The following is an 18,336-nucleotide window of genomic DNA, read 5'->3' on the forward strand; positions in this document are numbered from 1 at the left end:
AAATATTAAGAATTTACTAAATATTAACAGGACATATTTCTTCAGGTAGCATGTTGATTTGCATTAAAAAGACAGATTGGTTTAGCAAATGAGCCCTTGCTAACTGATTCCAGGATAAAGACAGTCTCTATTTTGTGCCTTTATACACTACCAAAGGCTCAACCTAAAATGGCAAAGGCATCAGGCCTTTGAAATCCTTCCCCCAAAGTAGCAGCACTGGGTTCTTCTAGTTTAGGAAAGGCCTTTAACTCCACAAAAATTGGAAACAATTTTTAAAGGCTTTATTTGAAAAGATAGGAAGTTAGTACACCTGTTTAACACCCTTGCATCAACTAACAAGCTTCTTTTAAGATGGTTTTGTAGACTTAATGTTGCTTCTGTTTGCATATTCTTTTAAAAACTCGTTTATTAATTTAATCAACTTTCAAGTTAAAAGTTAATGGTATCTCCTGACAAGTTTTTTTCTCACCTATGTTTTCTTAATTTTTCATCAAGAAATAGGGCAACATTCCAAACCAAGATCAATAAAAACAGTCAATTTACTTGTCAGTATTATAAGACAATTTGAGGAATACTGATTAGGACAATATAGTTATGAATCTCAATTCTCTATAAACTATACCATCAAAGAATCTGTATTTTGTGTCTTTTATTAGTGGGAAGTGAGATTTAAATAAAATGCAGTGCCATAAAAATGTATTTGAAAGTGTAAACTTAACTTTAACAAATGTAGATCCAATATCATAGACATGTATTTGATATAAATTCTTAGAAACAATGTTTGGGAAGGCCTGCTTTTAACATTACTTCCCTTTTGATGTGATTTTTTTTGCAGCATTTAGACTTGCTTGCTATTTTCCATGAAGATAACACTAACTAAGCTTTTTTATTTCCCCCTGCATGTATGTTTGCTCATAATTGTTCTTAGTTTTTTTGCCAGTTGTGCTCTTGGTTCACATGGTATTGCTGTACCAGAACTCTTACAAACACCATGGAAACTGTTCTCACTGTAATTGCTCTTTTCTACTACCCTTTGGAAGGTTCAAAGTCTATGAACAGGTGAGATATATTGCTGTGAATATACAAAATTCTAAAACTTGCTTTTGAAAAGATCTTAAATATCAACACATTGTAATGTCCAGTGGACCCCTAATGTTTATGAAGGTTATTAGACCCACAAATTTTCAATTGGTAACATTTATTATAGCAAGAAACAGATATACTAGTACTTAAACTGGTAATTAAGAAGAGGTTAATAAAAAGACCGTTTACAAAGATGTAGACAGTGTTTAGAAAAGTCAATAAGTGCCCCAGGACTAGTCTTTATAGGAAGTTTCTATTACCCCTTGGCCCCAAGGAGCAAGGAGAGGAAATGTTACAGAGCTGAAACTTTGAGAGGGCCCCAACAGGAGACAGGCACAGCCAGCTTTTAGCCATAGAAAGGAGAGAGCTGGGAGAATAAAATACCGACTTAACTCTTCTGTCCTCCAATTAGCCAAAGCCAATTAAAAAGCAAAAGAGCCCATTGATAGAGTCCATACAGGTCAGCCTCCCTGCACATGGAGTAGGTGAAGGATGGAGGAAAACAGGTCTAGAAGGGCAACTAGAAAATATATGGACCTAATTTGGGCATATGCATAGAAACTAGGGAAGCAAATGCCAGCCAAGGGAACAACGTGACCAAAGGCATAAAACCGTAAAGGGGCTTCATTGTATTCTGGGCAGCTTGTCCAGAGTAGCTAATGTGTGGCAGGATACATGGGAGAAGAGAAGAGTAAGGGATGAAGCTGAAAAGGGACTTTGCCCTTTTCCAGAATTGGAACTTTATTTTATAGGTTGTAGAAAGCCCTTGGAGGCTCTTAAGAAGCATGGCATAATCATATCTGATTTAGAAAGAATTCTCTTGTAGTAGCTATATTTAGGATATAATGAAAGGGAGAAAGCCAGAATTTGAATCTGGTTAAGAAGCTAGTGTCCATTCTCATATTAAAAGGTGGTTTCAAGGATGACATTAAGCAAGATCATTTTTGCATTAGACTCTTGACTGAAAGAATAGGCATTCAGTTAAATTATCTATATGATGAGAACTTTATCACAAGGCAAAAAGTGAAAATAAGGAAAATAGGCATCTTAGGCTTGTGGCCAGGCCTAGAAGAAAATTACAGCATATCTTAGCCACACAAATGAATTAGAAGGTTATGCAGAATGCAAGGTAGTTTTGAGGAATGGGCTGTTTTCTTGTGCCTTTATAGCCCAGCCTATGAATCCCTGTTTTAGGGATCCATCATTTTGAGGTTTAGCCATTCTCTTTGTCTACTTCTATTCTCATTACCAACTGCCCCATTTCCTGTGTATCTCACATTCACTTTGAGAAACTCTGATTTGGTTTGTTAAATGTCATTGTCCTTATTTGGACATAGCTTTCACACTGGCCAGACTTAGATTGGCTGCCTGATTCAGTCAGGAAAGGAGAGTCATGGGGTATAAACGACCACTATATAAGCATTTGTTCCATGACAGGTACTATTCCTGGCTTGACAATAAATAAAAATTTTCAACCTCCTTTAAAAATGCAAGTATTATAAATGAAAGATTATTTAAGGGTGGTATGAGAATATCTCAGCATTGACTTCTATTAAAGTATATAGCATAAGACCTATTGCAAAGTAAGTGCTAAATAAGCATTAATCTACGATGACTATGAAAAGATTCCAGGCAAATGACAGGACTTGATGTAAAATGATGGCAGTGGGAATGGGAGAGAAACAAAGTGGATGTATAGATGAGAAGTTGCTATTTAAGGTGACTGAGAAACTGAGTGATACTATTAACTTACATACTAGACACTGAACCTGTTTTAGGGAAGGTTATAAGGCTTATTTGAGACACTTTGATTTTGAAGGCCACTAAGCTTTCTGTGTAGAAATATTCAGAAAGGAGTAAGAAGTCCACATCTGAAAATTTGCAGTAAGGTTAGGACTAGAATAAATTATCCATAATCTCCTTTAGCTACTTATTGAAAGAAGTCCTAATAGTAAAAATCCACATTTCTATCCATGATCATATAGGTTTTATAGCAGGCTTTTATCAGTTATACATATATATTTTTCAGTTGGATAAAATTAGCAGCTTGCTTTCAAAATAAAACCATATGGACTCAGAAATCCCTCATGCCTTGGCTGGTTTGGCTCAGTGGATAAAGCATCAGCCTGAGGACTGAAGGGTCCTAGGTTCAATTCCAGTCAAGGCCGTGTACCTTGGTTGCAGGCTCAGTCCCCCACCTGGTTGGGGTGTGTGTGGGAGGCAACCAATCAATGTGTCTCTCTCACATCGATATTTCTTTCTCTGTGTCTCTTCCCTTCCCTTCCACTCTCTCTAGAAATCTATGGGAAAATATCCTCGGGTGAGGATTAACAAAAAAAGAAGCCCATCATAGTCTAAATAATCCTAATGTTTCTTTAAATGCATTTGATTTCTTTCTTAGAGCATGGTTTTGTGTGACTTTTATATCCTTATGAGAGATTTGATCATTTTTCATCAGGAAGCAACTGGCAGAGTTGTATGGCTAAAAGCAAACATGACCAACATCCTATAGAATAAAAGAGTGATATGCAAATTAACCGTCACTCCGCAACAAAGATGGTGGCAGCCGAGGCAGACGCTGGCGGCGTTGCTCCGGCAATGCGAGCCCAGCATCCGCTCCTCAGTTGTGGAGGGAGGGGAGGGGCCCTGGCCACGCGGAGGGAGGGGAGGACCCAGAAAAATGGATCTTTCCAGTTCCTGACGCTGACGGAGTCCTATGGGTGCCGGGGTCCTCTGCCCACAGCCCCCAGTCGCAGCCCAGCAGCCCCAGTCACAGACTGGAAGCCCCCTGCCCTCAGTGCAGATGCAACCAGCGTGGCGCCATGGCGAGGGAGGTCCGGGGGGGCGCGCTACAGACATCAAAGTGCTGCCCCCACGGCCGCCGTCCCCCCTCCCCCCGCACATGCAAGTAGTATGGTCCAAGGGGGCAGTTCCTGAGGCGCAGCTCCTATGGCAGCTGATGCGCACCGCAGTAGTGGGGAAGCGGGACCTGGGAGCCCAAGCCCCCGAGTACCTGAGCTGCTGGGCGTCGCAGGCCGGGGCCCTGAGGAGGCCCCAGGACAAGCATCTTCCCAGAGGCTGTGTGGAGGGAGGGGAGGGGTCTCTGGCCAGAGGCCAGGGTGAGGGACGCTGGCATCGATGCAGGCCGGGCTGAGGGACCCCCCCTCGCCCTCCCCCCCCCGTGCACAAATTTCGTGCACTGGGCCTCTAATTAAAACATAAAATAATTGCTTATTTCAAAATACTAGAATTGGGATATTAGAGCTGGAAAAGACTTAGATATTACTTCTTTTTATAGATGAGAAAAATTGAGAGCCATAAGTATACATAACTTTCCTAAGTTCACATAGCTGTTTATACCAAAAGAAAAATGCTCTCATTTAAAAAAATAAATAAATAAAGAGGTGATATCACAGTGTAAATAGCAGATAACTTCTAAGCTCACTTCTAGTTGTCTTGACAATACATTTTCCTTGTCTACAGTGTCAAGTACTCATCCCTGGTGGCACTTGCCTTCATAATTCGCCCCACAGCAGTCATTCCATGGATACCTTTGCTCTTCAGACATTTCTGGCAAGCACAGAGAAAGCTTGATCTTATTCTACATCAGTTTTTACCTGTTGGGTAAGTATTGCTACAATCCATCTATTAATTTTAATAACCTGCAAAATATATTTCAAATAAGATTTTACATCTTTGAGTCAATTATTGTATCTTCTAATGTCAATGAGAATTGTCAGACAAAGGAAACAGAATATTTCCAAATTTATATTGTAACTAGAGGCCCGGTGCATGAAATTCGTGCACTGGGGGGGGGCGGTCCCTCAGCCCAGCCTGCACCCTCTCCAATCTGGGACCCCTCAGGGGATGTCCAACTGCCGGTTAAGGCCCAATCACTGTGGGATCACTGTGGGATTGGGCCTAAACCGGCAGTCAGACATCCCTCACAATCTGGGACTGCTGGCTCCCAACTGCTCGCCTGACTGCCAGCCTGATCACCCCCTAACCACTCCCCTGCCAGCCTGATCAATGCCTAACTGCTCGCCTGCCAGCCCGATTGCCCCCAATTGCCCTCCCCTGCCGGCCCAATTGCCCCCAACTGCCCTCCCCTGCAGGCCTGTTCCCCCCCAACTACCCTCCCCTGCTGGCCCGGTTGCCCCCAACTGCCCTCCCCTGCAGGCCTGTTCCCCCCACAACTGCCCTCCCTCCCCTGCAGGCCTGGTTGCCCCCAACTGCCCTCCCCTGTAGGCCTGGTCTCCCCCAACTGCCCTCCCTCCCCTGCAAGCCCGGTTGCCCCTAAGAGCCCTCTCCTGCCGGCCATCTTGTGACCACATGGGGTGGCCATCTTGTGCGAGGGCATGACGGTCAATTTGCATATTACCTCTTTATTATATGGGATACTTATGATTCTGATTAACTATAAGTATTTTAATTTGCTTAAATGAATAAGAATCTTGGCAATTTTTCTTAGAACTTTTCTATATTTCCTAAATATTTCTCAAATACATTTTAGAGATACTTCTTTTACATTTGTATAGGGCTGTGTGATTTATAATGGGCATTCTCATATTACCTCATGATTTTCAGAATTCTTAGATTTAGGCAATTGTAGTTGTTTTTGTTTTGTAGAAGAAACACGGACTTGGCAAATTAAAAATGCATTAGTCAGCCCTAGCCGGTTTGGCTTAGTGGATAGAGCATCAGCCTTCGGACTGAAGAGTCCTGGGTTCAATTCCAGTCAAGGCTCAATCCCCAGCCCTGATTGGGCCACGTGAGGGAGGTAACCAAACGATGTTTCTCTCTCATTCCCTCCCCTTCCACTCTTTGTAAAACTCAATGGAAAAAATATGCTTGGGTGAGAATTAACAACAAAAACGATAGTAATTGACCTTTGGAAGGAGTGGAGATTGACTGGTTGGAAGGATGAGGGGGCCTTCTGATGTGCTACTGATGTTCTGTATTTTGCTGTCTATGACAGTTACACAGGTGTGTTCATATAGAGATGGCTCATAAAGCCTTATTCTCATAGTGTACTTTTCTGTATATACGTTTGTGGTAGGCAGCCTCTGAGATTGCCCCCACTAATCCCATCCTCTGATATTAATGCTCTTGTACAGTACCCTTGTCTTGAGCAGGGGGTAGACATTTTAATTCTAACAAACAGAAATGGCAGAAGGGTGTCCCTTCCACGATTGGGTTATAAACACTGACTGTGGCTTCCATCTTGGGTGCCTGTCTCACTCAGCTGGGTCATGCTGGGGGAAGCCACTGGAGGCAGTCTTAAGGAGGGCGGTCACATGTGGGAGCCTGAGCTCTGCCAACAACCATGTGAGGGAGCTTGGAAGCAAACCTCTCCATTACCGCCCCCCCGCCCCCCGCCCCCCGCGCGCATCGAGCCTTTAGATGAAATTATAGCCCTAGCCAACACCTTGAGAGGCCTTGAGCCAGAAGCACCCAGCTAAGCTCTACCTGGCTGTATTCTTGACTCAAAGAAACTGTGAGGTAATCAATGTTCTTAGTTTTAAGTTGCTAAGTTTTGGGGTAACATGTTATTCAGCAATAGATCATGCAGTGTTTATTATTTTTTAAAACTTTGTTTAAATGCAGCTTATGTAATGAAAGATCTTTGAAAATGTGTAAATCCATATTCAATATGTGAAACTGAAGTATTTTTAAAGTGGTTTTTTTGAAATGGCTTTGATATATGGCATTTGCAAGGCCATATGCCAATATTGATTTTCAGTGAGTTCAGAATATTAATCATCCTTTTTGTTTTTCAGATTTGTCACTTTGAGTTGGTCTCTGATAATTGATCGTATATTTTTTGGTCAAGTAAGTCAAATATATTAAACTATTTTTAGTCTAACCATTTATTACACTAAAAGTTCAATCTGATTTTTTAATTCATGAATATTTGGGAACATTTAAATGATATGAATTAAATTTTAAAAAACTGCTAGCATATATCTTTGGTTCAATTTGTTATGCTTTCTATATAACAGAATTGTGTATTCCCAATTGAAGTTCAAGAGAGTCCATTTTTTAAAGATATTTTTGTCAGATTTATAGCAATAAAAGTTTGATTTATTAAAATTATTTTAGTTGTCCTCAAGGTAATCATTCAAAATTCAAATTAACCAGAATATTCTTTAAGCATTTGGTTTGACATTTTAATCTCACAACTGTAGGTCATTTCTAAGTTCCCTGTTTTTAAGTCACTTATGGGCTCTGGAATCAGATTGCCACAGTTTGAAGCCTAGTGCCCTCATTAGCCTTGTGAACTTGGACAAGCTATGTGAGTGAGATTGGAAGCCAACCACCTTTCTTACCAGTTTCTTTATCTGGAAATAATTGTGGTACCTGTCTCATAACATTGGAGGATTAAATGAGATACTGCATGTATGATGCTTACAATGGGGCCTGGCACAAGTGAGCACCTAATGTTAGCTGTTGTTGCTGTTTATTGTCTGCTTTGTGCCATAATTCCACTTGCAATCTTCTCAAAGCTTTATTTACTAGGTAATATGTGATGTAAGGTACTAGAATAAAATTTTTAATGTGGGTACCCCACATATACACTCTGATAAAAAATAAATTTTATAAAGTTTTTTTGTTGTTGTTAATCCTCACCCAAGGATATTTTTCCATTGATTATTGGAGTGGAAGGGAGGGGGAGAGACACAGAGAGAGAAACATTGATGTGAGACATATAGATTGGTTGCCTTCTGCACACGCCTGCCCTGGGCCTGGGACTGAACCTGCAACCCAGGCACTGCCCTTCAGTCCGTGGGCCAACGCTCTGCCCACTGGCCAAACTGGCTAGGGTGATAAAAATTATTTTTATGTGTTCTCTTTAGCTCTAATTCTATGTAAAACTTACACTGTCAAAATTTGAATGTTTATTCAGACTTCCCTGAATCTCAGAAACCTAGTGTTTTACAAATGAACAAAGAACACACGAATACTTAGAACATAAAAAAATGCTTTCATATGGTCATTAATCAAATTATTAGTGTAAACTATTGTTTGGTTTTTAGATCATTCCTGATTTAATGTCAAGATTCTGCCAGATACCCTAATGCCAAAGACTCAAACTTGGCACTAACACATTTCTGTTTCTGTTTTCTTCACCTATGCCAGTGGACTCTGGTTCAATATAATTTTTTGAAATTTAACGTGCTGCAGAATTTGGGGACATTTTATGGTTCTCATCCATGGCATTGGTACTTCAGTCAAGGATTTCCAGTTGTTTTGGGTACTCACCTACCCTTTTTTATCCATGGCTGCTTTCTAGCCCCAAAGAAGTACCGGATACTTTTGGTAACTGTGCTGTGGACACTTCTGGTTTATAGGTAAGATCTTATTTATTCAAATAGTTAATTTTAATGATATTACCAAGGAATTAAATTCTTCAAGAAGTAAACTGTTATCTTTTGGAGATGCATTAACTATTAGGATTTGGTAATTGGGATTATTTAGCAGAAAAGGTAGTAATTATGTTGGTACTCAGATAGAATGAATACTTCTGATATGTATAGTTTACTTAAGAATTATGTTCAACTTTTAAGAAGCTGAACAAATTTCATTTGCTCTTAGAAATGACTAAAATTTTAAATATTAAAGGACCAGAAAAATATTTTAAAATGAAAATGTATGCATCTTTCTTCCAAATTTGAGTAATGACTTGGATTGGTAATAGAAATCCCTTTTTTAGAATGTAATTGTACTTTAGACATTGACATCAAATGTTAGGATTTCTTTGAACACATCATCACCTTATAACTAAAAAAAAAAAAAAAAAAACAACAGATTCCTGAAGCATGAAATTTAGTCTCAGTACTTAGAAGAACAGGTAATGTTAATTATATTTCATTTTAAATACATAAGTTTCTCAAAGTGTCGTGTAATATGAGAAAATATTTTATTTTTTTTATTATAGCATGTTGAGCCACAAAGAATTCAGGTTTATCTATCCAGTTTTACCATTCTGTATGGTGTTCTGTGGTAAGTATTTTTGTTCAATATAGGAAAAAAAAATACTTGAAGTAGGTAAAAGATAAGCTCTCATTAAAGCTCATTACACTATAAAGTATTTTCAACTAGGCTAAGAGAATTGCTTAATTGCAAAATAATTATATTACTGCAGTATTCTTTCTGCAGCCTAAATATCCCTTTTCCTGTGTCCTGTGAAGTGAGATAAAATCATAAGGACCCAATATCCAAGTCATAAGGATCCAATATCGTTCTGGTGGTGATATTCCTGGCTGTTAGAAATCTCTCACTAAAAAAAGTAATGGAATAATATATCTATTTTAGAATAGCTACTTTAAGTTTATAGTTAAACTATTAAGTTCTTTGTTTCATAAATGAAAATATATTTATAGCTGTTGAAACTAGTTTTTAATGTGTTTGATGCTTTAACACTCACTGTAATGCATATGTAATTTTAAAAGTGATTCACACCTAATTTTTGTGGCCCTTTCTCCATTTTTTTCCAGTAGGTTATTTGCAATATTTTTTTACATGTGACTTCTAAAGTTTTATATTATTCAGCTCTGTAAAACATGAATTTTCATATTGGTTGGCTTGGAAAAACTATGAATTGAAATTTTGCTAACTTTACATTTAATTCAGAATAAATGACTGTTGATTTCCTTCAAATATTAATTACTAAAAAAATCACTGGACTGGGGAGGGATGAGATGAGTAATCAACAGGGACTAGAGACAGGGCAAAGCTAAGGAGTTAATACTGTCTGTCAATCTTTTTACTTAAAGATACTGTCAATCTTTTTACTTAAAGAACTCCCAAGAACCCATAGACTTAGCCTTCTCTGACGGAGTAATCGTCTCCTGCAGATCTCAGATGCACTCTCTTCAAAACACTATATCTGGAGTACTGAAACCAAAGTTAATTTTTGTCATTACTTTTTTTTAAAAAATCCTAACCCAAGGACATGTTCATTGATTTTTAGAGAAAGATGGGAAGGAGAGGGGAGGGGCATGGGTGTGAGAGAGTAACATCAATCTGTTCCCTCCTGCACACACCCTGACCTGGGGCAGTGATGGTACCCCCAACCTAGGTATGTGTCCTTAATGGGAGTCGAACCCCCGACCTTTCAGTGTACGGAATGACACTCCAACCAAGCCACCCAGCCAGGCTATATCATTACTTTATGGTCTTGCTTTATATACAATGTAGGCACATAAAAAATATAGGTATCTAACTATATGCCAAGTCTTTTAAGAATAATGGGCCCATTTACCAGAGCAAATTTGTTCATGAGTCACTATTCTTATCTTTTTTTTAAGTTTGAGTTATAGTTAAATCAAGCTTGGTTTCTGCCTGGGTATTGTCAGACTGTTGGAAGACAAATGTGTGTGTTGTTTAAGGAAGTTGTTTTGGTTTTCTTTTTATAACCTGAGTCTTTCCAGCATTTCACTTGTGTATCTTTAGGGACGGAGTTTTCTGAACCCCTTCCCCAGTCCTAAAGATAACATCTTTAAAGTGTTAGGATCCCAGTAAACTCTTGTTCCCAGGCCCAAACTTAGATAAAATGCTGGTGAGTACTGAGCTCTTCTTGTAATGGACAAGAATGAGACTTTCTTCCATACTGTGTCCACTCAGAAGGATCCCTAAAGGACTGAGACCCACCAAAACCCCTGACCTCCTCACAGGATGTGATCTTTTCCTGCAGACACGTACCTAAGGCTTCTGAGTGAGCCAAAAGATTCTGATTCTTAGAAGACTCATACTTCCATTAAGAGTTAAAACTCTTTAATGCTAACAGGTCCCAACAATAGGACCAATGAAGTAGTGAACTCACCTCAGCTTGGTTTTTGGAATGATGTCAGACAACAGTTCTTTGGAGTTCTTAATGTTTGAGTCTTTTGAAACTACCTGAAATCTTTATAGAGTTTTACTGTACTTCAAATATCAGTTTTATTCTATTCTCGTGTGACTTTTTTTTTTTTTTATGTCGTTAATCCTTACCTTAAGATATTTTTCCACTGATTGTTTAGAGAGAGTGGAAGGGAGGGGAAGAGACAGAGAGAGAAACATCTATGTGACCAGGACCAGGGATCGAGCCTGTAACAAGGTACATGTCCTTGACCAGTTCGAACCCAGGACCCTTTAGTCCTCAGTCTGATGCTCTATCCACTGAGCCAAACTGGCTAGAGCCTGTGCGACTTTAACCTGATATATATAAACATGACACCTCTATTGGCAATTGCTGTATAACAAGCCACCTTAAAATTTAGTGGCTTAGCCCGACTGGTGTGGCTCAGTGGTTTAGGGTCAATCCATGAACCAGGAGGTCACAGTTCGATTCCCAGTCAGGGCACATGTCCACATTGTGGGCTTGATCCCCAGTAAGGTGAGTGCAAAAGGCAGCTGATCAATGATTCTATCACCAAAAGGTTGTCAGTTGATTCCTGGTCAGGGCACATGCCTGGGTTGCAGGCTTGACCCCAGTAGAGGGCGTGCAGGAGGCAGCTGATCAATGTTTCACTCTCACATCATGGTTTCTCTCCCTCCCTTTCTCTAAAAAAATCTGGGGGGGAAAATTAGTGGCTTAAAGCTCCATTTATTTTTACTTACTATAGTTCAGCTGGGCAGTTCTCATCTCCACTGAGTTCACATATACAAATGTAATCGGCTGCAAATGGGGTACACACAGCTCTATTGACCTAGGTGGGCTCTCACGTTTGGGGCTCAGCAGACTGTAAGCTAAGGCACCTCAGCTCTTCTGTGTGCACTCGCTCTCCAGCAGGTACCTAGGACTTGTTCACTTGGGGTAGGCAGGGCTCCAGGGAAAGGAACAAAAGTGTACAAGGCCCTTGAGGTGCAAGCATGGAACTGCTGTTGCTTCCACCACATTCCCAAAGCCAGGGCAGATTCTCGAGATGAGAAATAAACTTCAGGCTTGTGTAGGGACTGGACACAGGAAGAGGAATAATTGGAGCCATTTTTTTTTCCAATCTGCAATAACTTTTCTTCTCTCGTTTGAGTTTCCCTCAGTCCTATCCAAAAATGACTCGTCTAGAAAACATATCTTCTGTGATTGCCTCTGACCCTTACTGACCTGTATAACCTTGTGCCTCAGTTTCCTTTCCTTAAAATAAAGTTGCCACTAGTCTAACAGCACTGAAATTCTTAGACTGAACATGTCATCTGTGCTGTGTTTCCAGCACCTGCTGTCCACGCTGGGTTGGGTCCCTGTTCCACGTTTTCACCAGCGTGGCCAGTGCAGACTTGCTTGTCTCTTATTAGGCCTCTTCCTTTTCCCACGTGCTAACTGTTTCTGTCTAAATTACATCAGTGCGTTGTTCCAAAGCCATAACAAAGCGTTTTTAAAAATGCTTCTACTGCCCTCTCCCATTTCCCCTCACCTGAGGCAATCACTTTTAGGTGGTTATTTTGTCATTTATCTCTAAATAAAATGCTCATAACACCCTTAAAAGTCTTTGGTTTTGACTTTACCTCTTGACTTCTCACTATGGATGAAAATATAGCGTATTTCCTTAGCAAAGTATAACTTAAAATGTTTTATGCCTCCCTGACGGTGCCCAGCACTCTCATGTTTTTGATGGTTCGAAGCCCATTCTCTTATAGATTCCTTTTCAGAATTAAACTACCCTTTGTTTTTCTCATCTGAACACTGAAATCAAGTTGACTTACAGCTTTCCCAAGGAGTATTTAAAAATGAAAGCATTAACTCAGAAATATCTGTAATTGGTAGAACTTGGTAGAGATATTTTTCTAAACATTGAGTTTTATAGTAATTCTTGCCAAAACATGGATGCATCCTTGCTATCCTTCAGTTTGATGAAATCAGTAATATACAGCCCCAAACTTTCCCATCCTCTTCATTACAATGAACCTCCTCAGTCATTACTGAAGAATGCAGATTAACACACTAAATATCCAAAACTTAAAATGTGATTGTGAATATCAAGATAAATTATAATTGGCAATTAGGAAATATGGCTGAGTTAAGAAGGAACCAATTCATGAGGCACCTTCTCATAGACTTGATTTTAGATTTTTTTCCTTGGAGGACAATCAACTGGAACATGAAAGATTTAGAACACTTTTTAAACAGTAGTCTGATGAGAGTGATTTGATAAGAACCCTGTGTATTTTTAATTACAAAAAATACTCATGGTATAAAAAATGATAAACCATCAGGGTCATCATCATTATCTGGCCCCATTCCCCAGAGATAACTATCAATTTCTTATAAACCCTTCCAGAAATTTTCTACATAGTACCTACTTTTAAATATTTTTGTAGGCTCAGATAACAGGAGAAAATTAAGTATTCTGGGATGCTATTTAGCACTGAGTTAGCCACTATGTGAAATGAAGAGGCCTATATTTTGACAGGTAATTCACAGCGTTCATACTATGTCCTTGTTCTCCTGGAAATTACATGAAGCTGGAAGATTTCTGTAACTGGCTTTATAGGACAGAAAGAAAACGTGTGTTCCCAGAATCTTCAGGTATTGGGAGCAGGGACTTATATTTCAAGTTTTAGGTAATGCTTACATTACAGAGTGATGACTTGAACTTTGTGAAGCTAGCTCATTTTAGGGTGGATCCTTTTAGTGACAACTGCATCTCCTCCTTACATGTATGTACAATTAAGTAGACTTACTGATGGTAGCTATTAGGATCTTGTTAATTACCTCTTTTAAATATTAAAGAAGCCATACTGCGTCCCTATAAGAAAACCATGAATTCTGAGCTCTTGTGACTCAGTCTAGCATTCAAGCTGGTATCTTTCCTACTCTTCCTTTAGCAACATGGGGATGGTTTGAAGACCCTCAGTCATATTAGACTATTCCTTCTCTTCCCAATGCTTTATTATTTCTCCAAATATGGAAATACATTTCTCACTGAAAGAATCCATCATTCTAAAGTGAGCTAGCCTCAGGAAGTGAAAATCGCCACCATGTAAGCATTACCTAACTTAGAAGACGCCCTTCAATACTTAAGCAAGCACATTATCTTCCTGCATTCGCGCAGAATGCCATTTTTACCACCTTGTATTCTACTTTGTACTAGTTGCCCAAGCTACTGTATCCCAAGGCCATAATTTTTTAGAACATTTTTAATGATCATAGTGAACAAATTGTTACTGAGTGAACCACATTAGAAGCCCATGGTATACTTATTTGAACATTCCTGAGAGCAAGTTAGGCTGTACACTCTAATGTACCTTTTTGAAATTTGAGCCCAGTAGGTAGAAAGCACTTCACTTTCAAGTTGTATTCACTAGTCTGCTCTATCTGTGGCTGGAATTACAGATGGCAGAACTTTTGGAATCCTGTTTACATTGTAATAAAGATAGTTCTAATTCTCATCCTTTTTGGGAGGTTCCTCATTTTACCATTTCAAACATCTTACAAATGTTAGTTTTAAATGAAGGTTTGGGGTTCTTCGCCTGGCTATGTTTTTTATCACCATTCTTCACAATGTTCTTTGGATAATCGGAGTTATTTCGAACAGTACTAGGTGAATGGATGTGATAGTCCAATTACTGAATGGAATGAACCAGAGGTAATGTTATCTAGAATATTCACAGAAGAACAAAATTGAGCACTGAAGATTTCCTACTCAAATTTTATTTCATCAGTCCTTCCTGGGCCAACTTTGTTAGTTGTAGTTAAATGTAAACAGCTCTAAATTATTATTCACGTTCAGGATAAGATAGCTGATAGCAGTCAGCTAGGTAATGGTCACTGAAAACAGTGCCTTGGCCCCAGTGGGAATTCGTGCTAAAATTTCAGGCAGGCCATAGATTGGGTCCTGGATACCCAAAGTCCAAAAGAACTATATCTATTCTGTGAAGACAATGTATGTAGAGTATGAAACCTAATGTCAAGGAACTTAAGATTATTCTTTTGGCTCTAGCTGGTTTTGCTCAGTGGATAGAGCATCGGCCTGCAGACTGAAGGGTCCCAGGTTTGATTCAGGTCAAGGGCACACCCAGTAGGGGGCATGCAGGAGGCAACCAATGATTCTCTCTAATCATTGATGTTTCTATCCCTCCCTCCCTCTCTGAAATCAATAAAAATAATTACAAAAAAAAAATTATTCTTTTCTAGTGTAAAGGCCTGTTCTTTGATTCTATTTTCAACAGATTCTAATATGCTCATTATCAGTGGCTGTTGCTAGAGAGGACTGTGGGAGGGAGACAGGGACTTTTAATTTATCCTTGTTTGTTCTACCAGGTTTTTTTATGGGTTGTTTTTTTTGTTGTTTTTTTTTGCCACATTTAAAAAAGGGGGGGAAATTGGCCCACCCAGTGTGGCTCAGTGGTTTGGGGTAGACCTATGAACCAGACGGTTGTGGTTTCCGGTCAGGGCACATCCCCAGTAAAGGGCATGCAGGAGGCAGCTGATCAATTATTTAATTTATTTAGCAACTACTATGTACCAGGACAGGCACTGGACATACCTTTTTTACTAATACTTGAATAAGGCACCATTCTCCCATTTGCAGATGGAGAAACTAATGCTCAGCAATGTAAAGCAATTTTTGCCAGAGTAAGAATTCAAATCTGGGTCTGTTGGACTCTCTGGCCATAATCTTTCCAATATATTTCAATTCCTTTTTCTACAAGAAGGTTAAGACCGAGATCACAACAGACAATAATAGTGAATTGTCAATTATAAAGGTGACCTACTGGTTATACTAGTATACACCTTGTTTGTCCATGACAGTCTTACAGCTGTGCTACTTCTACAAAAGATTATAAAACATGTCATATCTATCTTCATACAGGGTATTCACTAAACCACCTGAAAATGTGGAAGAAACCAGCTCTAAGTTTCCTGTTTTTATCAAATATGCTCCTTGCCCTCTATACTGGTTTAGTTCATCAACGAGGTACTCTTGATGTCATGACTCATATTCAAGAACTCGGTTACAACAATCTCAATAAATCTGCAGCTTCAGTATTTGTAATGATGCCTTGCCACTCTACTCCTTTTTATAGGTAATAAAAGTTGTTCCACTATATGCAATCATTAAGAAAATGAAACTACTTTAAAATTCCTTTCAGGTTCCAGAATTAGGAGTTTAAATTAATTGATCACTGATCAAATGAATATAAAAAATTTGAAACTCCATATTTATTCACCAAATTTTAAAAAGCATTTAAGTTATATCATTGAAAATCATATACCATTTTTAACTTCAATATCCTTTTTAAAAAATTTAAACAATTTAGATTTAAGTGATCAGATTAAAATATAATATAAATTTTATATAGGTTATTTGCTGGTATTCTTAGTAAAGAAATTAAGAGTTATCACTGACTTTATCACAAATCTTTGTGATACATCTTGTATGTATACAATTTTAATCTCAAAACACTGGCTTCTAGTCCAGATTTACTGCTGGACGACTGTCCTAGTCTTAAACCAGTTTTTTTAAACTCTGGATATCCGTTGTCTCACCTGTAAAAGTTAGAGAATTTGATTAGATGATATCCTAATACTTGAATTAGTGTTTCTGGGAATATAACAATAAAATTGTCTTAACTCTGCAGGACATTTAAAGCCATCCATGAGCCCAATGCATGTTATTTCAGGAAGGTGTACTAGTTACTAATTGCCTAATAGTACAAGGGCAAACAGCTTTTCTGCAGGAAATTCTATACCTATTTAACTTAATCTGGCTTTAAACAATCTGAAGTTAATTTTCCATGTGCACAGTCAACTTATCAATGTTCTTCTTAAGGTAGTTTAGCATCTTTTAATACTCTACTTATGTCAATAATTATAGACAATTTGGAAAATTAGGATTACCTAGCAAAAGTCCACATTTTAGATGTTAAGACCCAAATATCCCTTCAACTTCAGCTTCCCCTACTATATAAAGAAGACTAAAGGTGAAAGAGGAACATTCACCCCCTCCCTGCTCATATTAGTGGCAACACTGCAGAGAACACATGTTCTAAAGATACCAAGTTGCTTTCCATACATGGTTGCTGTGTTTGATGTCATCAAGTTCTCATCATAGGCTTTTTCAAAGTATACAATACAGTAAAAAAAACCCAAAAAACTCGGATGTCTATTTTGGAATATAAGGCTACCAGCTGTTTCTGCTTTGCCCATTATCTCCAAAATTATAAGAGTCATGAAGTATTAGGTCTTGTGTGAATTTACTTTGTATGCATTTCATAGATAAAATAAACCTCAATCATATATTTATTTTTCCTAAGGCAAAGTTATAAACATGCTTTTTGCATGATTCAAGTAATTGGCATTAGGCATTAACTTGTCATGATTCATCAATCCATCTTTTTTATACATTCTCTAGTCTTTCTAGGCCACAGTAAAACCATTACTTATTTGTATGTTAATCAGTGAACATACATTGCTCTCTAATACAAACTCTTACTTATAAAGGTGCCATTGCACAGGTACATGGTGTGAAAACCATATTCTCCAACTTTGAGAAACTGCATTAAAGGCCTGCTTCTTCACCTAAATTGGAACCCAATACAGATTCAGATTTCACATTTTGTTATGTAAACATGATATATCTTAAGAGCAATTTGAAAACTTCCACAATAACTTTCTTTTCATAGCCATGTCCACCACCCACTTCCGATGAGATTTCTCCAGTGTCCTCCAGACCTGACTGGAAAAAATCAGTATCTTGATGAAGCTGATGTATTCTATCAAAATCCCTTAAGCTGGTTGTATAAAGAGTTTCACAACAATTCAACATTGCCTACTTACTTGATCATTTTCAACGTTTTGGAAGAGGTAAGGAAACATGAAAAAAGGGAAAAACAGTACTTTTATTTCACCTGAAGTTAAGTAAACGCTCAGGGAATTAGACAACATAATTTTTATGGTCCTTTTTAACCCCTATAATTTTGTAATTGGTCTTTTCCCTAGACAAAATCAGCTCCAGTTCTATCAAGGCATATATATTACTTACCATGATTTAAGAAACTGCATTATTTTATTAAGTTGTAGAGGCGCAAATCAGAATAAGTCATTCTAAAATTCTTGAAACAGTACTGAGCAAAATGTAGCCTTTATTTACTTAAACATTTATTTCTAGGAAATCAGTGCTTTCCTAATTTCAAGAAACTATGAGAGAACTGCTATTTTCTTCCACACTCACTTGCCAGAGGGTCGAACTGGAAGTCACATATACATCTATGAACGGAAGTTAAAAGGGAAACTCTATAGAAGATGAAATTCTGAACTGTTTTTAGATCTTT

At 38.4% G+C, this 18,336-nt stretch overlaps 1 protein-coding gene across 3 annotated transcripts in view; it reads left to right on the plus strand.

Annotated features, from left to right (window-relative positions):
- PIGB (phosphatidylinositol glycan anchor biosynthesis class B) overlaps positions 1–18,320 on the plus strand; it is a 27,971-nt gene extending 9,651 nt beyond the window's left edge. The window contains exons 5-12 of one of the 3 annotated variants that reach the window (XM_079767824.1): positions 1,041–1,059; positions 4,567–4,707; positions 6,864–6,915; positions 8,224–8,435; positions 9,023–9,087; positions 15,876–16,089; positions 17,689–17,869; positions 18,174–18,320. In XM_079767824.1, coding sequence (XP_079623950.1) covers positions 1,041–1,059; positions 4,567–4,707; positions 6,864–6,915; positions 8,224–8,435; positions 9,023–9,087; positions 15,876–16,089; positions 17,689–17,869; positions 18,174–18,311 — 1,022 coding nt within the window. In that variant the 3' untranslated portion in view covers positions 18,312–18,320. Of the gene's footprint in view, positions 1–928; positions 1,060–4,566; positions 4,708–6,863; positions 6,916–8,223; positions 8,436–9,022; positions 9,088–15,875; positions 16,090–17,688; positions 17,870–18,173 lie in introns of all 3 variants that reach the window. The other 2 variants (XM_079767822.1, XM_079767823.1) reach the window with 2 other exon arrangements.
- Positions 18,321–18,336: the final 16 nt, after the last annotated feature.

This window comes from Cnephaeus nilssonii (assembly GCF_951640355.1).
Source record: "Cnephaeus nilssonii genome assembly, chromosome: 4".
NCBI lineage: Eukaryota > Metazoa > Chordata > Mammalia > Chiroptera > Vespertilionidae > Cnephaeus > Cnephaeus nilssonii.